This window comes from Medicago sativa, chromosome 4, assembly GCF_051527215.1.
Source record: "Medicago sativa cultivar Bolivia chromosome 4, Bolivia_mono, whole genome shotgun sequence".
Taxonomy (NCBI): Eukaryota; Viridiplantae; Streptophyta; class Magnoliopsida; order Fabales; family Fabaceae; genus Medicago; species Medicago sativa.
Genome location: NC_140752.1, coordinates 8,510,474 through 8,532,014, shown reverse-complemented (window position 1 = coordinate 8,532,014; position 21,541 = coordinate 8,510,474). Strand labels below are relative to the sequence as shown.

Below are 21,541 nucleotides of genomic sequence, written 5' to 3'. Positions count from 1 at the left end.
TATCACAAGATAAACTTGTTGGGTCACTGGGGGAGCCAGGGGAACGGTCCACATCAAGGCTTGAACAACCGCACAAGCAAGAGAGACACCACACTCTTACCCAAAACCTTAAGGCAATGGGTTTATGGGTCCTCTTTAGAGTTTGTTGGAGAGGTAGTACTTGCAAATATTTTGAAGCTTAACTCAATTGTTTAACGTATTAAACTATTTTCATAAGTTGTTTCAAAAATTTACAATTGTATTTATTTATATCACAAGATTTTTTTTTTTTTAGGGAATTTATATCACAAGATAAACTTGTTGGGTCACTGGGGGAGCCAGGGGGACGGTCCACATCGAGGCTTGAACAACCGCACAAGCAAGAGAGACACCACACTCTTACCCAAAACCTTAAGGCAATGGGTTTATGGGTCCTCTTTACTTTATAAGGTGTTCAACCTTTACTATTTACTATTTTATCCGATGTGGGACATATAAACTCACACTTGTACACAACAACACTCCCCCTCGGGCTCTGATGCCATTGTTGGGTCACTGGGGGAGCCAGTGGGACCGCCACATCAAGGCCAGAACAATCACACAAGCGAGAGAGACACCACACTCTTACCCAAAACCTTAAGGCAATGGGTTTATAGGTCCTCTTACTTATAAGGTGTTCAACTGGACATATAAACTCACACTTGCACACAACACTCCCCCTCAAGTGGAAGCTCTTACTTTGCATCATGCTCCCCCTTCAAGCGGAAGCTCTTATCCATCTATTCATCATGCTCCCCCTTCAAGCGGAAGCTCTTACTTTGCATGTATCGTCGTTGCTGGTTTCTCCGCATGCTGGTTTCTCCAGCGTTGCTGGTTTCTCCGCAAACGGACCGACACTGCTTTTTACCGCCGCAAACGGACCGTCGTTGCTGGTTTCTCCGCAAACGGACCGACACTGATTTTTACTGCCGTTGCTGCTTTCTCCGCAAACGGTGTCGTTGCTGGTTTCTCCGCAAACGGACCGACACTGCTTTTTACCGCTGTTGCTGCTTTCTGCGCAAACGAACCGGCTACCTCGGTCGCACCCTTCGTCGAACCGAGCTCTAATACCAGCTCCGCAAACGGACCGACACTGCTTTTTACCGCCGCGTTTGCGCAGAAAGCAGCAACGGCGGTAAAAAGCAGCGTCGGTCCGTTTGCGGAGAAACCAGCAATTATTGCCGTTGCTGCTTTCTCCGCAAACGGTGTCGTTGCTGGTTTCTCCGCAAACGGACCGACGCTGCTTTTTACCGCCGTTGCTGCTTTCTGCGCAAACGAACCGGCTACCTCGGTCGCACCCTTCGTCGAACCGAGCTCTAATACCTCGGTCGCACCCTTCGTCGAACCGAGCTCTGATACCAGAGTTGGGTCACTGGCACCCTTCGTCGAACCGAGCTCTGATACCAGAGTTGGGTCACTGGGGGAGCCAGGGGGACCGTCCACATCATCGAGGCTAGAGCAACCGCATAAGCAAGAGAGACACCACACTCTTACCCAAAACCTTAAGGCAATGGGTTTATGGGTCTTCTTACTTTATAAGGTGTTCAACCTTTACTATTTTATCCGATGTGGGACATATAAACTCACACTTGTACACAACAACAAAACTCATAAAAGTTGCAAGTAAGCTCTTTCAAGTGCACCCTAAATTATTTTCTACTAGACAATAGAAAAGACAAGCAAACATCGGCTACTAATTTAGAATTGAGATTTTGTAAACAATGGCCTTGCATATTAGATGATGCTTCTACAGGTTCCTTCTTCTTTAAGAAGGTACCTATGTTTGTGTTTATAATAAATGAAGAATCTAGGATGTTATTTTGCAGTTAAATATCTATAGAGCTTATTTAATTTTGTGTGCGCTTTGAACTTGTGCTGTTTCTCATGAATGACTATAAACAATGAAAAAAAAACAAAACTTTTCTTCGAGTGGCAAACAAGAAAGCAACTGAGAGGGAAGGTTACTTATAGTAAAAGACCTAAGTGCTTTTTCTTGTCACTTCTAATTTAAGATCAAAGTTACTGAGCTTTTAATTATTATTATATATAAGAACTAGAAAGTAGGGGAAGGAAAATAGTACCTAAAAGTTCATGTTCCTTTTCCAATATAAATATTTTTTGATGACTTACTTTTTCTTTAATGATTTCTCACATGCTTCCTTTATGGGAAGTAATCGTGTTCACACGAGTAGACATTAAATGCGGACACCTTTTTCAACCATGATTCAAACATTGGTTCGCCACATTGTGGAGACTAACCTCTTCCGTTAGATCCAACCCTGATTGATTTGTTGATTTTTTTTTAGTGCAAAAAGAAAGTAAAGAAAAAAAAATGAAAAAACTAAATAGCTTGAGGGTATCCATCTATCAATCAAGAAGGATTTGATAAACAACTGTGATAGTTACAAGCATGATTTTATACTCTTTATTGTTTTGAGCAATATTCTTCATTTGTTGTTGCTATCTATCTTTATTTTATAGCCACTGCCCACAAGCATAGATTCTCTACTATATGTGAGTCCTTAGAAATGGATGAATGTGCTTTGATCTGCTTTGATTCTCTCTGCCCCAAAAAAAGGTTTCATGCTTTTGTTTATCTATGCATCTCCTTTTCATGGATTTTTCTTTCTCTTTGGCGGTTCTAGGCACACCTTATAGCTGGTGTGATGTGAACACTACACATATACAAAAATACACACATATCGTTAAAATAGTAACTTTGGTACGAAAGTAATTTAGGTATGAAGTTCGGCCAATTGTGCTTATGTACAGAGTAGTCACGGTAACCTTGTATTATTTAAACTTAGGGTCTAAATAATACAACTTGTATTTAAATACTATGATCCACTTTACGATCGATGTATCTTGTATATTATTCCAACAATGAGGCATACCAAACAAATATGTATTTTATTCCAACTCCACCTTACTCATTTGTGTATAAATAGCCTTCACCATTCTACATTTTCTTCACTGCAAAACCTCTTCCTATAGTTACTTGAATATCTTCAATAGGTGGGAGATTGATTTTAGAAGTTTGTAACAGCAAAATGAACCATGCATGTTATCAAATGGGGTCTGGTTCTGGTTAGTTTTTCTTCATATCCCTTGCAAGAAATTTTCCTTTCTTGAAAATTCATTTTTACAATCCATGCATCATTTTTATGTGTCATCAATGATAAATTCCTTGACCTATTTGGATGATTATCGTCAACGTTTTAAATTGCGGCTACGCTCAAAATCTTTGATATTGCGAAAAATTATATTCAAATACAATTAATGCAGCCGAAATGTGGTCATAGAGACGTTAAAATCATTGACGTCACGACCACATTCACAGTCACATAACTTGATTACATTACCTTTCTTTACCATGGTTTAAAATATCAACAATCTTTATACTTTATATGCCTTTTGAAGGTAGTGGAACTGCTAGAAGAACTAATTTGGAGTTTGGTAAGACACATGTAGTGAGGCCTAAAGGAAAACATCAAGCAACTATAGTTTGGCTGCATGGTCTTGGTGATAATGGTTTGAGGTATGGATACCATCTTTTCAATACAGTTATATTATATGTCTTTTTTATACCACTGTCGACATAGTTTTAAAACGCGGCTGCAGTCACGATTGTGGTTAAGGCCATTACGCTGTAAACTTTTATATTGCAGTAAAATGTGGTTAATATATATATGATCATGGTCTACACCTTGTCTACCTTGTGATCAGAATTTCATAATCTTCCTGATGAGAAAGACAGTAAGTTATATCACAAGGGTCCAAATTACCAACTTTTTTTTTGGTATGTTTTTAGTATGGAGCTTTCCTTCTATTGAGATTCTATTTGAGATAAATTCTGTTGGAAAAAGTTGTTATTTTTTTATAGGTGGAAAGCTTAATTTGGAAGAGTATCTACTAAGATTCTGGACTAAGGGACCACATGATAACTTTGTTTTTCTACTAAATTGAGTAACTTGACATGATTTTTTTTTGGTACAGTACTTGACATGAGTTTTAAATTGACAGAAGAATATTTATATGAATAGCAAAATAATTAATACTGTAGTCACAAAAATTACCATAGAGTCAGGTCATTTTAATATATGGATTTTTATCTAGCAAATATGTGTTTTCCTAATTGATGTTTGTTATCTTCTTTTATATTCTAATCTATGAGACAAACATAATAAAAAATTTAAGCTTGGTTTTCTTGCAGCTCATATCAGCTCCTTGAATCACTTCCACTTCCAAATGTAAGTTTGTATTCTCACCTATTAACATCCATACTTGAAATTGAAGGTGTGTCTCGTGTACGACACATGTCAGTGTTCCATACCAACACGTGGTTACATTCAATCATTTCAGTTTTGTCAAATTATTACCAGTATCTACGTGTGTCCGTACGTAGCTCTATAGTATTTCGATAAATTTATTCTCATGTACTCAACATATGATATTGTGTCTTATGATGTTATATGATGCAGATAAAATGGATTTGTCCAACTGCTCCTACCCGACCTGTAGCTATACTTGGTGGTTTTTCTTGTACTGCATGTAATGTTAAATCCCTCTTGTTTTCTATAAGATTTTTTTCCTAACTAAATCATAATTGTGTAACTGTTAAATATGCACACATAGTAAGTATATATTATAACCTTACATTTTGCTATTTAACAATGATCAGGGTTTGATATGGGAGAACTTTCAGATGATGGTCCAGATGATTGGGAGGGTTTAGATGCCTCAGCAGCACATATTGCAAATTTGTTGTCAACTGAGCCAGCTGATGGTACTTTCAAGGCTAAATAATATAAAGTTTTCATTTATCTAATTCTAATTTTAAGCACATTAATTTGATACTTGTGATTGATATTATTCTAGACACTAAAACATCATTTTTATTGTGATATAGTGAAAGTTGGGATTGGAGGCTTCAGTATGGGTGCTGCAACAGCCCTATATTCTGCAACTTGTTTTGCCATTGGAAGGTATGGAAATGGCCTACCCTACACTCTCAACTTAAGAGCAGTTATTGGACTAAGTGGATGGCTTCCGGGATCAAGGTATATACCTTTATTATTGTTCAAGCGATGTTTGGTTATATATGTTCATGAATTGTACGTCAGGTGGTGATAAGAGTTTGATCTTGTAATTTTTAGGGACGTTGTTCAAATACCTTCGAGTAGAGTTGTAAAATGATCATTAGTGCACATTAAATCTTAATTTGGTTGTCTACATGTGGTCACATACTAAAATCTAATGATTGACACTATGGTTTGCAATTGATGTTAATGTAGGAGCTTAAAGAGCAAGATAGAATTGTCACATGAAGCAAGAAGGAGAGCTGCTTCATTACCAGTTTTTCTGTGCCATGGAATTAGTATGTCACTAAACATCTTAATATGTGACATTTGGTTTTTTATTTAAATAGAACGTTGGTTATAAGTTACATTTTATTATAGCACCGACACTTCAAATTAAAGAAGTGTCTGTTGTCCAACATGTGTGAGATACCGACATAACATTGATACAAATGTCTATGTTCTGGTTCGTCTCCGTGTTTATGTTTCATATTTTACTACATTAGACTCAAAGCATGGATTAAAGAATTTTTAGTTTCTCTTCATATTTTCATTGTTATTTTAGTAAAATCTAATCCCATCAGTCACAAAAGTTCTTCAACAGGACAATGGTGTTTAAAAATTCTTTCTACCAACTTCATAAATGAATTTACAGATATAGATGTCTTTTGCTTCTATCAATAAGCTTCTGCTTGATTAAGCTAATAAGTTATAACTTATAAGCTTATGTGCATATTACTATGATTTGCATTGAATGCTCAAATGGTGATTTATATATGTATTCAGAAAGCATGGTAGTAATTTTTTTTTAAGCTAACATCTAAAATTTATTTTTCAGGTGATGATGTAGTTCTCTACAAATATGGAGAAAAGTCAGCCCAATCCTTGTGCTCAGCAGGGTTTCAATATATAACATTCAAATCCTATGAGGGGTAAGCCTTTTTTTAAAAAAATTATAAATTTTTTAGTAGAATTAACTCAACTATGAAATAATAAAGCAGTGTTTTAAAAATAATACTTGAGATCAAATCAATGAAATCTCTAGATCATGGTTCAATTGGTTCAGCCACGATTAAACTAGATGATAAATAAAAAACTAAAAAAAAAAAATAGAAACTTAAAAAAATCGGTTGAAACAACGGTAGTTCAACCATTAGACTTGAACCAACCGACAAATTGATCTTTTGATCGGTTCGGTCTAATTTTTAAAACATTAGTTAAAGCAATTGTTTTTCACTTTTTGGCTTGTTATTTTGTGTAGGCTTGGTCATTATACAGTTCCTAGAGAGATGGCTGAAGTCTCCAATTGGCTTGGCTCATGCCTGGGGCTTGGGGGACCCTCAAATAATATTGCATCAAGTCATGTTGTAGAAGACATGCAGAACAAAAACAAGGAAGGTAGAGAAGGACATTAACAAGTAGCTAGATATCATGGAATGGTTCATAGAAATATAATGTAATATGGTGAAAATGAATTTTGTAAACTTTGAATCTCATGCATTTTGGTAACTTCAGACTTTTTTCATGAGAGAAAAGTGAGAAAGAGATCGAGAAAAATAAAGTAAGATATAGTGTGTTATACTTATATGAGAGTGATAGATAAAATGGTCGGGTGTATTTTCCGCCATCTAGGTAGAGAATCTATGTCGTATAATATGTTATAAGAGAATTAGTTATATAGAAATTTTGTCATGTTGAAAAATAAAGATCTAAGAGTATGTTTAGTATCGCGGTGGGTCGCCGTGATTTTGACACATTCACCATAATACTAAGCATAATTAAATATGTTTGTCCCTAATTCAATCTCTTTATTTGGATATTTCCCATTTTTTTCTTCTTTCTATCAAGTGCCAAATTTGCAAGAGAAGTCACTAAACAATCATACCCCCCACTTGAATCAATCAGTCATGGCCGGTTCAAGACAATTTTTAAAACATTGAGGTTTAGAGAAATTCCATAAATCTAAGTCTTCATTGCTTTTACAAAAGTCTTTTTGTTTCAAGCTATTATTTTTAACGATCACAACACCATTTGGATCGGCATGGGTTGTCATGTCAATCACAACCATTTGTACAAGATAATTACAACAATTATAGTATTAAATCTGATAACGTATTCTTATAATAATTTGATTTTTTCTAACCAAAATACCTCGTGAGACCAATTCCACCGACTAAAATACTGAATAATGACGTTCAAAATTTTGATTTTGATGTAAAATTAACTAATGGTTGAACCAATTTTTTTTAGGGAACTAGTTGATCAAACTTGTAATATCCATTTTCAGTTGAATGTAAGTCGGATGTAACTAACGTCTATTTGAATCGCCCTAACTTTCTAAAATGTGCCATAATAAATTTGGTGTCCACATATTTCTTATCACTTACTTCAAAAGTTCAAGTCTCTTACCTCAAAAGTCTAAGTCTTCTCCTGATTTTTTCAAGTCCTAATTTTTGGAGCTATTTAATTTTTTTAAGCTTTCCCATACCCTATAACATATGTTATTATTATTATATAATATAATAATAACACTAAAATCAGCAACATATGTGACTCAACCACTAACAAATGTTTCTAGCGATTAGGCTGCTTAAAGGTAAAGCCACCAAGGTTAAGCTTTTTCGTATTCTACTATTTTTAAAATTAAAATTAATTAAAATAATTAATTCGTTATTACAATGGTGAAGTTAACATGTTCTGCAACTTTGTTTTCTTTCTTTGGAACAAATTTCATGTCAGGTTTATTAGGTGTTTATATTCTCATGGTTAGTCTCATAACTTCTATCATACTCAATTTGTATTGCTTTATTAATTTTGAATGACAAAGTATAAATTTAGCTTTTCCAAATCAGTGCAATATAATATTCAAAAAAATAATTCTATTTCATTTTAATTTGATTTTTTTCCCATAAAAATCTTTGATCTATCATCAGACACACAGATGTTTTGCTCAATTTTAATCTCTACAGCATATATTCAAAGCAAGTCTAAAACATGAGGTTCAAAGAAATTACTAAAATTCCACAAAATAACAAAACTGTTATCCACAAAATACTAAAAATTAAACATTTTACCAATTATAATAAGTTTTAGATAATTTGGTACCAAGCTTAAAACATAGGCTCAAAGAAATTCAATAATTCCAAGTCTTCTCTGCCTTTTCAAAGTCTAAGTCTTGCACTTTTGGAGCTATTTGATTTTTCTAACAACTAGACCCCATTTGCATCTTGAAACTGTTGTCCACATACTTTCTTATCAGTCACACACACCCCAATTTATCCTGTTTGGAGCTATTTCTTTTTTCAAGCTCTCATAACCCAATATCTTATATTTTTTTTAAGAAGATAAATTAACCCACTCAAATTGACACCGGAGAGAATCAAAGTTAATACCACCAGGCCAACCCATGTGGGTTCCCAACATCTTATATATAACCACACTAGAATCTCTTAACAATTCATACTCCCATTTGAATTAAATCTTCTTCTCTTATCCCCAAAATCATTCATGGTGACCATTCTTACTTCACAAATGCCACTTCTTTTACTTGTACTTTTATCTATATTAATCACATTCCACACAAGCATGTGCAACAATGACAACAGATTGGTCCGATGCAATGAGAAAGATCAAGAGACATTATTAACATTCAAAAGGGGAGTCATGCCTTTCACACCTGATCCGATGTCAACGTGGTCAACCAAAAAAGATTGTTGCACATGGCAAGGAGTCCAATGTGACAACATTACTGGCAGAGTTACAGAGCTTGATCTTAATAATCAATTTTTGCAAGGTGAGATGAATCTTTGTATTCTAGAACTTGAATATCTGAGTTACTTGGATTTGAGCGAGCATTATTTTGATGTGATAACTATTCCACCCATTCAACACAACATCACACATGCATCTAACCTTATCTACCTTGATATATCTTCTGGTGGATATTCGAGTAATGGTCCTCCTCACATAGATAATCTTCATTGGCTTTCTCCACTTTCTTCTTTGAAATATCTCAACCTCAGTGGAATTGATCTTCATAAAGAAACCAATTGGCTTCAAATAGTGAATACACTTCCTTCACTATTAGAAGTACAACTGTTTATGATCAACCCATCATCTATTGCATATTTGAATTTGTCTTCACTTGTAACTCTTGAACTTTCTGGGAACAACTTCACCTCTCATTTACCAAATGAGTTTTTTAATCTCACCAAACACATCAACTATCTTGGCCTTTCATATAGCAATATACATGGCGAGATACCTTCTAGCTTGTTAAACCTTCAAAATTTGAGATAACTTTCTATCTCTAAGAACCAACTACAGGGACCAATTCCAAATGAAATAGGCCAACTAGCACATATTCAATACCTTGATTTTTCCTCTAACATGTTAAGCGGTTTCATTCCTTTAACTCTAGGAAACCTCTCATCCTTAAAGTCTTTACATATTGGCACTAATCATTTTTCTGGTGAAATTTCAAATTTAACTTTTTCCAAACTCTCTAGTTTAGATTCACTAGACGTGAGTAGTTCAACTTGTGTATTCCAATTTGATTTGAATTGGGTTCCTCCTTTTCAACTCTCCGAACTTTCATTGGGATATACAACTCAAGGTCCAAACTTTCCATCTTGGATATATACACAGAAATCATTGCGATTTCTCGAGCTCAGGAATTTCCTCCGTAGATAGAAAATAAGTTCTCGAGACTTATAGAAGGAATACCTTTTGTTTATTTATCATACAATTCAATGACTGAAGACATATCAAATCTAACGCTAATGGGTGAAATAATAAGGATGGATCACAATAATTTCACAGGAGGACTCCCAAACATATCACCAATGGCAGCTGAAGTTGATTTGTGTTACAACTCCTTCTCAGGATCAATTCCACATAGTTGGAAGAACTTGGAAATCATGAACTTATGGAGTAATAAACTATCTGGTGAAGTTTTGATGCATCTCTCTAATTGGTATGGATTGCAAGTCATGAACCTTGGAGAAAATGAATTTTCTGGAACTATACCAATCAAGATGCCGCAAGATTTGCAAGTGCTCATATTGAGAGCAAACCAATTTGAAGGGACTATTCCAACACAATTATTCAATCTCTCTAAGTTGTATCACTTGGACCTTGCACAAAATAAACTTTCAGGATCTATACCAGAGTGTGTCTATAACTTGAGTCATATGGTTACCGATTCTTTTAAAAGCAGCCCACTTAATGGTAGCCATGACCCTATAATTAATTTGTTCACTAAAGGTCATAACTATGTGTTTGAAGTACATTCAGATAGGCGAACTATTGACCTTTCAGCCAATAGTTTGTCTGGAGAAGTGCCATTGGAATTATTTCAGCTTGTTCAAGTTCAATCATTGAACTTATCTCACAATAATTTGACTGGAACAATACCCAAGATGATTGGAGACATGAAAAATATGGAATCTCTCGATCTCTCTAACAATAAATTTTTTGGTGAAATTCCTCAGAGCATGGCTCTCATAACCTATTTAGAGGTTTTAAATTTATCTTGCAATAATTTTAACGGAAAAATCCCAATAGGGACTCAACTTCAAAGTTTTGATGCATCGAGCTACATTGGGAACCCACAATTATGCGGAGCTCCTCTTAAAAACTGTACTGTAGAAGAAGAAAATCATAAAAAGGCAATGCCATCTAGAGGAAATGAAGATGATGAATCTATAAGAGAATCATTGTATCTAGGCATGGGAGTTGGATTTGCAGTAGGTTTTTGGGGGATTTGTGGTCCTTTGTTTCTTATTAGAAAATGGAGGAACACATACTATCGGTTTATTGATGGAGTGGGTGACAAGCTCTATGTAACTTTGATGGTAAAGTTAAACAACTTTCATAGAAATCGAGCTCCTACCAGTTAAGGTTAGTGAACCTACTTCACATTTTATTGATCAAACTATACAATATTTTGTTTTATTCACAATTTATATATGGCATGTTTTATTGATCAAACTATAGAGTATTTTGTTTTATTCATAAGTTATGTATGACATGTTTTGTTAATCAAACTAGATTATTTTGCTTTATTATGTAATTCTATGTCAAACTTTTATTCATTTCATTTTCTTCATATTTTATCAGGTGGTTAAGCGTGTGGCAGTTCCTGCATTGTTATGCAAATTGTGGATATAATTTTCCAAAGAGAGCCAATATTGTCACATCAATAATTAAGAGTTGTTGTATAAGATGAGATCATATATGATTGTACCTTTGTTGCTTCTGAGTTAATCTTTTACTTGTTGTTATGTTTTTATACAAGTCATGGAATGGTTTGCATTGATGTTGTCAACTGTTCTTGGAGTTTGTCCTCACCTCAGGTTCTCTGTAGCTATGTCCTTAATTTTAATTCAAAATGTATTGATTTTGGAAAGTGTTGCTAATGTTAAGGGTTAAAGTAAATTACTTTTGTTTATTTGTTTATATATCAGATTATGCAAATGGTTGCAATAGGAGTTTATGTAGAAATTTGTTTGAACAATAGTTAAAAATGAGTTCAAAATTATTTTCAGTCATCAAAGAGATTATTTGGTTGAGTCGCGGACTAAGTCGCTCTTATTGAGAGAGTTGACTTAGGAAGAGTTGCACTTGACATGCGTTCAACATGTCCTGCCATGTGTATACTGACGCATGCAAAACGCTTACGTGGTGATGACGTGTACTGAAACAAAAAAATTCTAAAAACTAATTAATTAAATTTATATTTCAGGTCAATAAAAATTAATACACCACGCTGATAAAAGTTTTAGTGTTTAGGCATAGATCACTAGATATAAATTATAGCATATCATCAGTAACAAAGAATGAACAAGAAATTGTGTACCTTTGAATTAGATTGATGAAGGATAACCACCGACAAGCATGAGAGGGATGACTACCCTCATTCCGTCTAGCTTTAGGTTTTCACAATTATGTTCAGAATAATTAACCGTCTGATGGGATGACGTTTAAATAGCTAAACGGCTGAGGGCAGGGACCTCTAATTGGACTTAGCTAAATGGTTCAACCCATCACGGTCCATTTAGAAAGAATAGCCCAATCACATATATTGATCAACTAATTAGTGCTTAACACAATAGACCATAATTTATATTATGACATCAACTTATAATAATTGATTATTGTGAATCCATAATTGATTAATTAAATAATTAATCCAACACACACAACCCAAACCCAGCCTAGCCTGATCAGAAGTTCGGAGGCGGCATCGTGCATGTGGTGGTAACTTAAAGTCCGTCATCACCCATTTACAAAATTGTGTGCGCTCCTCAGTCCTCAAGGGCATACACACCCTTGAAAGTGATACCTCTACTATATAAACACCAGTGTAGTGTATAATCTACCTGACATTGGACATAAATATTTTTCAGTTCACACATCGAACACTCATAAAATTCGAACTTGCAGCTTCCAATTTAAATTATGTGAAGATGCCATCTGATTTGATTTGGAGTACAAAAGAAATACTACAAATGGCATATATATCTAAACTTAATTGGAATTGGAACTTGGTAACATTTTTTGGATACAATCTTAAAACTTAAATTAATAAATAGAGTTGATAACTAATGATTAGAATTGACCACTAGTGTTAGGAAGAAAGCATTGTGATGGATTCTTTCAAACAACTAATCTCGTAAGATATTTAAACCTTTTAAAAAGTGATAATGTGTTCGATCTCTGATTTTTGCGTTTGGAGAAAATTCATCTAGGAGAAAAATATTCATCTTAAATGTCTTATATGTTTTCGAACGAAGATTAATCATTGCCAAATGACAGTCAAAATTTCGTGCCAATAACATAGTAACAAAAATAAAATAAAAAATATTTTCGCACTTTTTTTCATAGTTATGTTTAATAAGTTCGATGGACTTCAAGCCTTGAAGTTCAAGGACAACATGATTTTTTTTGGAAAGATTCAAGGAAAAATGTTATGAATAATTAGTTAGTTGGTGTATATCCTTAGTCTTTCATATTCTTATATACATTCTCTTATTATTAGTGGTCGTCTATTACCTTTCATTGTTCACTTGCATATTCGTGTCTTATAAACATACTCATATTTAACGTAAAAAAAATAAAAATAAAACTAACCTCATATTTTAGTGAATCCCCTAAAATAAAACTCATATTTTTTAATCATATTCTTTATAGTTTTTTTTTATAACCTTTCTATTTATTTTATTTTTTTACAAAAAAATAAAAATAAAAAAAAAATATCTGTTTTTCCTTTAAAAAAAAAAAAAAAATCCCTAAACCCCTAATTCTTGTATCTCTCGTCTCCTTCGAGTTTGTTTTCTTTCTTTTCTAACAAAACAGACAGAGACTCTTCGCTTCTCTTCTCCCGCCGCCACTCCCTGTCCGGTCCGCCGCACACATCCGGCCCTTCACAGTTTACATCTTCAGGTTTGTTTTCCCTTTCTCCCTCGTTACTCCTCCATTGAACCTTTGTTCCAAACCTTAAAGGGTCATTTTCGTACAGGTTTAGGGTTTATGTGTTAATTAGGTTTCATTCCTCAATTGAAATAATCAAATTTTGATTTTTTTTTTTTTTTAAGTTTCATTTTATTTCTTCTAGTTTGTGAGTGCTCAAGTGTTCAATTAAGTGTTTCTCATTTGCTTGAATTGACTTATTTCAGCTTATCTACTAGTGTAAGTTTTGCGAGACTGTTTGGGAGAACTTATGAAAACAGCTTACAACATTGTTCATAAGCTGTTTTTCAGCTTATTTTCATAAGTTCTCCGAGATAGTTAATGAAAACAACTTATATCTTATACGAAAAAAGTTTAACTTTATTTTATCTTTTGCTATATAAATAGCTTATACATCAGCGCTTATCATTGTGTTATAAGCTGGAAATAAGTTGTTTATCCAAATAGGGCCTTTAATGATGCTTAGGGCTATATGTGGAAAATAAGCTGCTAATGTGGGTTTTTATTAATGTGGAAAATTTTGAATGGTGCTTGGTGTTGAGCACTATATTTCTTATTTCATTTATTTCTTATTCGCGTTGGACCAATTAAACCATGAGCTGGAGACTTCTGAATTGGATCTTAGGTCCGGTTTTTAAGTCATTGAACTAAACACATTTTTTAACAATCGAAACCCTAAAACAACAAAACTGAGCAGCTCCACGAAATCAAAGTAAGCTTTGCCCTTGTTGTATTGTATATCAAAAACAACTTGAATTAGAGTTGCACCATTGAAAATTTCTACTGCCTTGTTAACGCAACTGGACTTCTTCTGTGTCTAAAACAGTGCGAAAGTCATCCAGGTTTTCCTTTTTTCGTATATTTTATGGGTATCTCTATATTTGTAGTTAACTGAACAAAGAGATTTTTATGTAGTTTGTTAAAATCTTTGAACTCGTGTACTTTTGTGTTGTTATTTAGTTTTGCCGTGTCAAATAGACAAAGCATTTTTTTGTTATGTAGTCTATGTGCTGTTAAAGTTGATAAATTACCATAAGCTTTACTCTTTATTTTATGTAGATCTCATTTTCTTTTTTATATGATGGTTGGCAAGGAATGTTGAGTTGAAATCTTTGAACTTTTATAGTTCTGTGGTCTATTATATTGGTTTTTATCAGTTTGTTGTAGTAGTTGAACTTTTAAGTGATTTGTGATTGTTATTTTATCATTGAGTGACCCAATTGGGCTCTTGGTTTGGATTGATAACTAAAAAGTGATTATCTTTACATAGTACTGACAAAGTCTAATATCTGATTTAGGTGATTTTGGTACCTCTTTGTTGTTTGAAGGTTAACTGAGATGGTGAAGGGTAAGTTAAAGGAACCTGTTCTTACGGCTTTCACACCTAATGGTGACTATGCAGCTATTCTGTCTGCAAATGGGACGGCAAAAGTAAGCACTGCCTTCATCTCCCTTTCTGCATTTGATGTTTGGTAGTAGTTTTCATGAGCCATTTATGTTAGGATAAGTGTCTTGTCTAATTTTGGTTCAATTTTTTCAATCATAATTGTTAACTCTTACTTTGGCATGATTTCATTTAGCTTCTAGTTTATAGAAGCTTCTTAGTTAAAACATGTTTATTGTTCTTTACTTGAAGAAAAGTCAATATAAGCTTAAATGTGTTTATGAAGTTAAATTAGAGAGCTTATGAAAAAGTTTAGTTTACTAGCCAATTTTGTCTTTTAACGAAAACTGTTGCTTAACAAATATTGCAAGGTTATTTGTATTTGTTTTTATCTAAGTGTTTATCGAGAAGTTTATCCAAACTGCTTCCTTGAATTTACGGTTCTGAAATAACTAACTCATACTCTGCCCGTCACTCTACAAATCTTTTTCATATATGCTGAATACCTATTCAACTAAAATGATGTCAAATGAAATTTATAAATGACAGAATGTCAAACAGTAGAATTCGTATCCAATCCAACGATCAATTTGCATTGTTGTTGCAAATAAGATTTTGTTGGATATTGGAATTCTACAATTGCGCTTCTTATAGTTCTTGTAATGTTGATGACAAAAATTCATCTTCTATTTTTCAGATTTGGAATACAAACAATGGAGATTTGTTAGCAGAGTGGAAGCCATCAGATGGAGTTCATGATATTCGTTATTCTTGTATTGCATGCAGTTTCACTGGGAAAAAGGTAGTGTGGAATTTTAAGAGAATATTTTACTCTAGTTCTTAAAATAAAAATAATTTCATCAAAGCCCCCAAGGTATATTCATCATATCATAACATGAAGACTGTCTGAAAAATACACACAAATTAGATATTTACCTCTTCAGAAGGGCAAACAATGTTTTTTTAATGCTTTAAAAGGCTTGATTCTTACTTTCTCCATTGTGTTGTGGGCTGCTTTATGTTGTAATTAGCGTAAAAAAGGTAAGGGACCTTACTTATTAGCTCTCGGAACGGAAGATGGAAAAGTTCTCGCTGTTGATGTTTCCACTGGTGAGAGGAAGTGGCCTACTAGTCATCCGATTCCCGGGTATTTCTGTCATTTGAATTTATTTCTTTTAAATGAAAATTTTCTACATATTCATCTTATGAAGTGTCAAAACATTATTGCACCATTGAACAAAGTAAAACTATTCATTCAAATGAGTGCTTTTTGGCTCCCTTTAATCTCCATGCATTGTATATTTAATAAAAGCAATCATTGTTTGATTATGTAAAAGTGTTAATTGACCTTGGTTATCTTGGAGAAACTTGAGCATTCTTTGGTATATTAAGCAAATATTAAATTTGTCATTGGACCCAAAAGACTTATAGTTGGTCTGAAAAAATCTCATGGGTGGGACCAAATATAAAATGTGAACCAATGTCTGGGTATTCATGCAGTCATGTTAATCCATTGCCTAAGAATTTTCCCTACCCTATGAAATGAAGCAATGTTTAATAAAATGCACTGGATGTTTTCATGTTCACTACTACATTATGATTAAACATATTGATGTCATTTATGCCAACCCTTTCTTCGGTTTCATACACTGGCTTTGTTGCATAGTCTATGTAATTGTGAACGAGGGTATCAGTCAGTGTAACACATTAGAAATACTGCACATTGGCTTAGTTTTAGAATAAATTTTTGTATACTTCATATTGGTATATGATGTGTATAGTACACACAGATAATGAAACAGAAACTCCCATCCCATATTTAAAAATGTATCGATTTCCTTAATATTATTACCAGTTTCACAAGTGACGTCCATATGTTGATTATGCTGCTTTAATATGATATTAAATGATAATTAATACCGTTATATAATTTGTTGTTCTTGCTCATCCATATATCATCATACAGTGGGATTTGCGGACTTTCATTTGCAAAAAAAGGACAGCTTCTTTGTGTTGTTGGACATGATGGGAAGGCATATGAGTTTAATTCTGAAACAGGAGAGCTTCTAAAGGAGTTTAAAATCTCAAAAAAGTCCATCTCTTCACTGGCTTTCTCACATGGTGTGTACTAAATTACTTTTGGATCTTGGTCCATCCTAACAATTAATCTTGTTACATGGTAGTTGACACTCGTCATTTTACTTTTTGTCCAGATGAAAAATATTTAGCTATTTTCAGCTCTAGACTACGAGTTATAAGTTGGGAAACTGGTAAAGAGGTTCTGAAGTGCCCTAATGATATGGTAAGTGTCATTACTTATTGTGGATATAAATATTTGTCTTTACAAGCTCAAAGTATCGTCATATTTTACTTTTATGCCTTAACAGGGAAATATACATCGTGTTTCTATATCCAGTGATGCAAAATATTTAATTACATCAGATTCTGAAAGTAAACATCTTCAAGTTTGGAGGTGTGACTTAAGTTTAGGAACTGTGAGTGGTGGTCCAACACTACCCTTGAGGCATGCTCCATTGGTTCTTGATTGCCACTCCGGTGGCAATGAAGATGATTTAGTTGTCTCAGCAGTTACGTCTTCAGGTGGAACTTACATATGGAAGAATTTGAATGCCTCTTCTGAAGGTCAAGTACACCGAACTAAAATAACCTTGAAAACAGACAAAGTCGAAAGTGATAAGGAAAATAGCGAAAGTTCAAAGAAAAGGCGCAGTTCCTTTATTGCATCCAAATTCCATTCCATGGGGGAAGACGGACAGATGCAAGCTGTGTTGACTTATGGCTCTGTAGATCATCCACAGTTTACAGTCTTAAATATTAGTGATTTAGGGGAGAATGTGGTATTAAATGTGGGAGATGAGCTTGATTCCATTCAGAAGCATGACAGCCTTTCCAAGAAAGGTCAGATATACTAAATATGTGTTTAGTTTTTCTTACACCCTCATTTTTGGTTCCATTTAGGTAATTATTAGGTGATCTTGATTTATATGATGTTTTCAGAAAATACTTTTCCTGCCCTAGTGGGAGTTGTTTTTCAACTTCATAGATTGTTGATATGTTCATTTTTAGGATAGACGGGATATGATGTATAAATAAGAGAAATAAGGGTAGAAAAATGGGTTATGCAAGTTTAGAAAGTTAATGTGAAAAGAAAAATTCATTGTGAAGGGGAAACCCTTAAAGTAGAGATCCTATTCACAATCATGCATTCACATTGTCAATTTCTTTTCATGTTTTAATCAGTTTTCAACTCTTTTCTTTAAATAAAACATGAAATTCTATTTGGAATAAAATGTCACAATTTTTTTAGTTGGGACACTCTTAAATAAGCTTGTTTATCTTTTACAAGTTCTCTAAACGTTTAAAATCTTATTTCTGTCTGTCGCTTGGAATTGAAAGCAGCAGTAGAAAAGGAAAGCAAAAAGTCTAAGAAAAGACAAGCAACATCTGATCCTGATCTTCCAACCACAACTGACAAGGTGGATTTGGGTAAGAATTATAATATTTTAAATTGTTTGCTGGCTCGAGCAAACTTTCTCCATCATCTTTGGTTAGGTTATCTTTGTGTTTTGGATCCCATTTTCTTGGTCTTTTGCTCCCATTGAAATTGAGATTACTGTTTTATTGACAGCGGTTTGTTAACCTGAATTTTGAAAAGAACATATACCATTAATGTATTTATGCTTTGCATTGAAAACTTTTGAACTCACGATAGTTATTTTAGGCTATAGCAGAGTGCTATTAAGAATAAAAGAAAAAGGAAAAATAGCATCTTTGTTTCCATATAGTTTTTGCTAAGGTGTGATAAATGTTAGTTTCCTTCAACTCATGATTAGCTTTAATAAGACAATTTGGTTTATGAAAATTGTTTTCCATTTGCATGTTGATTTATCTTCAAATGTGCGTACCACTTTGGTATGATGAGTAATCTTACCATCTGCACTATTATTTTTTTGAATGGTAATCGAACCCTCGACTTCCTCACTCCACTCCAATTTATTTTTTGAATGTTAATTATTGGTGAAGTATTGATGGTATTTTTGGTACTGATATTTAATGTAGATCAATGTGAGGTTGTTGACGGAGTCCTTGATGATGATCCAAATGAGCAAACAATTGGGGAGAAACTGACTAATCTCAATTTACTGGATGAAAACAAATCCAAGAATGACACAGAGCTGGATGAAAACAAATCCAAGAGTGACAAAGAGCAAGTTTCATCGAAGCCTCCAAGTGCAGATAGTGTAGATGTTTTGCTTAAGCAAGCATTGAATGCAGATGACCGCACCCTTCTTCTGGATTGCTTGTACACGCAAGATGAGAAGGTTATCTTTTTCTCCTGTGTACTGAACTGTGTTTATATTTGAATTGTAAATTGCCCACTTTCTCGATCACTTATCTGTGATGCAACTCCTTTTGCAGGTTATTATGAACTCAGTTGCGCAATTGAACCCATCCAACGTCCTCAAACTACTTAATTCTCTTATATCCATTATTGAATCTAGGTAATACATCATAACTATAATAAATTAATATATGTTTAGTATGCCAGACAGTGTTCCCATGGAGCATTTAACTTACTTGGCAGATGTCTTACATGAGTGGCCATTTCTAGATTTTTAATTTCATTTTGTTAGTTTTCCATCTTGCTTGTAAGGGAGGGGGACAGAGGAGATAAAAAAAAATTAATATAGCAGTCCATTGATTTTCGTAGAGAAAGCATGAGCAAAGAGATGATACTCTCCTGGTTAACAGCCAGGAATTTGTTGGTCAAAATTTTGGTCCTTTAGGATTATTAACAGAAAAAATGGTAGCATATTAGAATAACAAGTATCTTTATGCAGTACTTAAGCAGCAACCAAACAAATGGTTATAATTAACCCCTTTAACAAGTATCATAATTATATATCCAAGTTATTTTCTCTTTCTTTTACAGGCGTGCAATTTTTACTACAGATGACATAATTTTGAAGTTATTTTCTTTCTTTCTCATTCTAGGGGTGCAATTTTGGCATGTGCTCTTCCATGGCTGAAATGTCTACTTCTACAGCATGCAAGTGGAATAATGTCCCAGGAATCTTCTTTAAAAGTTTTGAACTCTTTGTTTCAAGTGAGTTCTGCATGATGGTTCTACTTGATTAGCACTTAATTTGTCATTTGATCTACCCATGTCTTTTAAATTACAAATTATATGCATTTCATATCTTATTGCCGTGCTTAAGAAAAGCATTGTATTTAACTGTAAACAAATCGAGCTTTTATGTGATATGCTACAATACAATATGATAACTCAAATTGAGCTTTTAGTGAATTGATTAAATTCTTGTTATAAATCTACAATTTTTGGGTAATTGGTAGTTATCTTAGGAGAAGATATTTTTTATGATCTGCTACAATACAGTATGACAAGGCATCACCATTGCAACACACTATTTTCATTTTCTTTATTATTTGTTTTTCTAATAGTTCATGAGCTTGATTCAATTGTTCAACAAATTGGAGCAACAAAATCTCTCAAAAGTTTGTAGTATACTTGACATGCTTGTGAAAGGATCTTTGAACTATTGATCATTTATACCAACCAACTAGTAATTCTTGCCTTTTTTATCTATTTATTGTGCAGCTGATTGAGTCTAGAGTCTCCACTTTTAAATCTGTCTTCCAACTCTCAAGTTTCTTAGACATCCTTTACACCGGGGTAAGCTTCTTTCTGCTGTCTACAAATGGTTAGCATGAAGTTTATGATCGACTTGTGTTTATGGTGCTTGGTTTCTGTTGAATAGGTGCTTGACGAGGAGGTAGATGAAGTTGAAACAGTGCCAATTATCTATGTGGACACGGATGATAGTGAAAGAGAATCCGAGGATGCCATGGACACTGACAAAGATAGCAAAGAAGGGGAACTATTAGATGAAGCATTTGATAATCTTAGTGACGTTGAAGGTAGTGATGGTATGATGGAAGATTAATGATGTCGTCTGTACACGTTTTTGGTTCTTTTTAAAACATGTCATACCATTAAGTCCCAGCTATTAGCAATTGATAACATTTTTGAGTTGACTTCTCATAGATTAGTCTTTAATGTATTCATTGTAGTAGATCTTTGAAACACCGTATACATTTGCTTGTCCACAAAGCATCACAGTTTTGAGAAATTGATACTAGTGTACTACATAGTCAATCAAGCATTATAACTTCTTAACACTCTTTAAGTGATTGAATGAAAACGTTATCATGGAATTCATTTTTGTTTACTTTTTTTATGATCATTTTATATTGAGTTGAAGAGAAAATTTGTTTGGGGAAGAAATTTATTCTTAAATAAAATGAAAAAAGTTGAATAAAATTTTATTGACTTTACAGATGATGTTCTTGCTTTCAGATATCCTAAATTGAGTGTAATAGACAACTACTTAGAAATTTGAAGTATGTAAACGATTTATTTATTTATTTATTTTTTTGTGTAGGTTGGTTAATTTTAAAATTGAGGTAATTATTTTAGGAAGAAATGAATTGATTTCTAGTGAAATATTATTGTAAAATAAATTCACTGCATATTATTTTACAGTAA

The 21,541-nt window shown here is 33.6% G+C and overlaps 2 protein-coding genes and 1 pseudogene across 5 annotated transcripts; all 3 read left to right on the top strand.

Annotated features, from left to right (window-relative positions):
* The first annotated feature begins 2,930 nt into the window (after positions 1-2,930).
* Positions 2,931-6,915, top strand: LOC146926025 (uncharacterized). Its single transcript, XM_085758449.1, has 9 exons — positions 2,931-3,105; positions 3,439-3,556; positions 4,232-4,268; positions 4,500-4,569; positions 4,700-4,804; positions 4,928-5,078; positions 5,313-5,395; positions 5,935-6,028; positions 6,358-6,915. Exons 1-9 carry the CDS (start codon positions 3,069-3,071, stop codon positions 6,509-6,511), a joined length of 849 nt encoding a protein of 282 aa, XP_085614575.1. The 5' UTR covers positions 2,931-3,068; the 3' UTR covers positions 6,512-6,915.
* Positions 6,916-8,555: 1,640 nt separating this feature from the next.
* LOC146926024 (uncharacterized) lies at positions 8,556-10,683 on the top strand (annotated as a pseudogene).
* Positions 10,684-13,428: 2,745 nt separating this feature from the next.
* Positions 13,429-21,210, top strand: LOC146926023 (WD repeat protein). 4 transcript variants are annotated; one of them, XM_085758447.1, is made up of 13 exons: positions 13,429-13,541; positions 14,897-14,999; positions 15,650-15,754; positions 15,984-16,099; positions 16,919-17,073; positions 17,166-17,254; positions 17,340-17,871; positions 18,373-18,459; positions 19,033-19,295; positions 19,393-19,475; positions 19,969-20,080; positions 20,594-20,668; positions 20,754-21,210. In XM_085758447.1, exons 2-13 carry the CDS (start codon positions 14,907-14,909, stop codon positions 20,937-20,939), a joined length of 1,896 nt encoding a protein of 631 aa, XP_085614573.1. In that variant the 5' UTR covers positions 13,429-13,541; positions 14,897-14,906; the 3' UTR covers positions 20,940-21,210. The 4 variants fall into 4 exon arrangements, with proteins under 4 accessions (XP_085614573.1, XP_085614571.1, XP_085614572.1 ...); XM_085758445.1 differs by having other exon boundaries at positions 18,370-18,459; XM_085758446.1 differs by having other exon boundaries at positions 14,867-14,999.
* Positions 21,211-21,541: the final 331 nt, after the last annotated feature.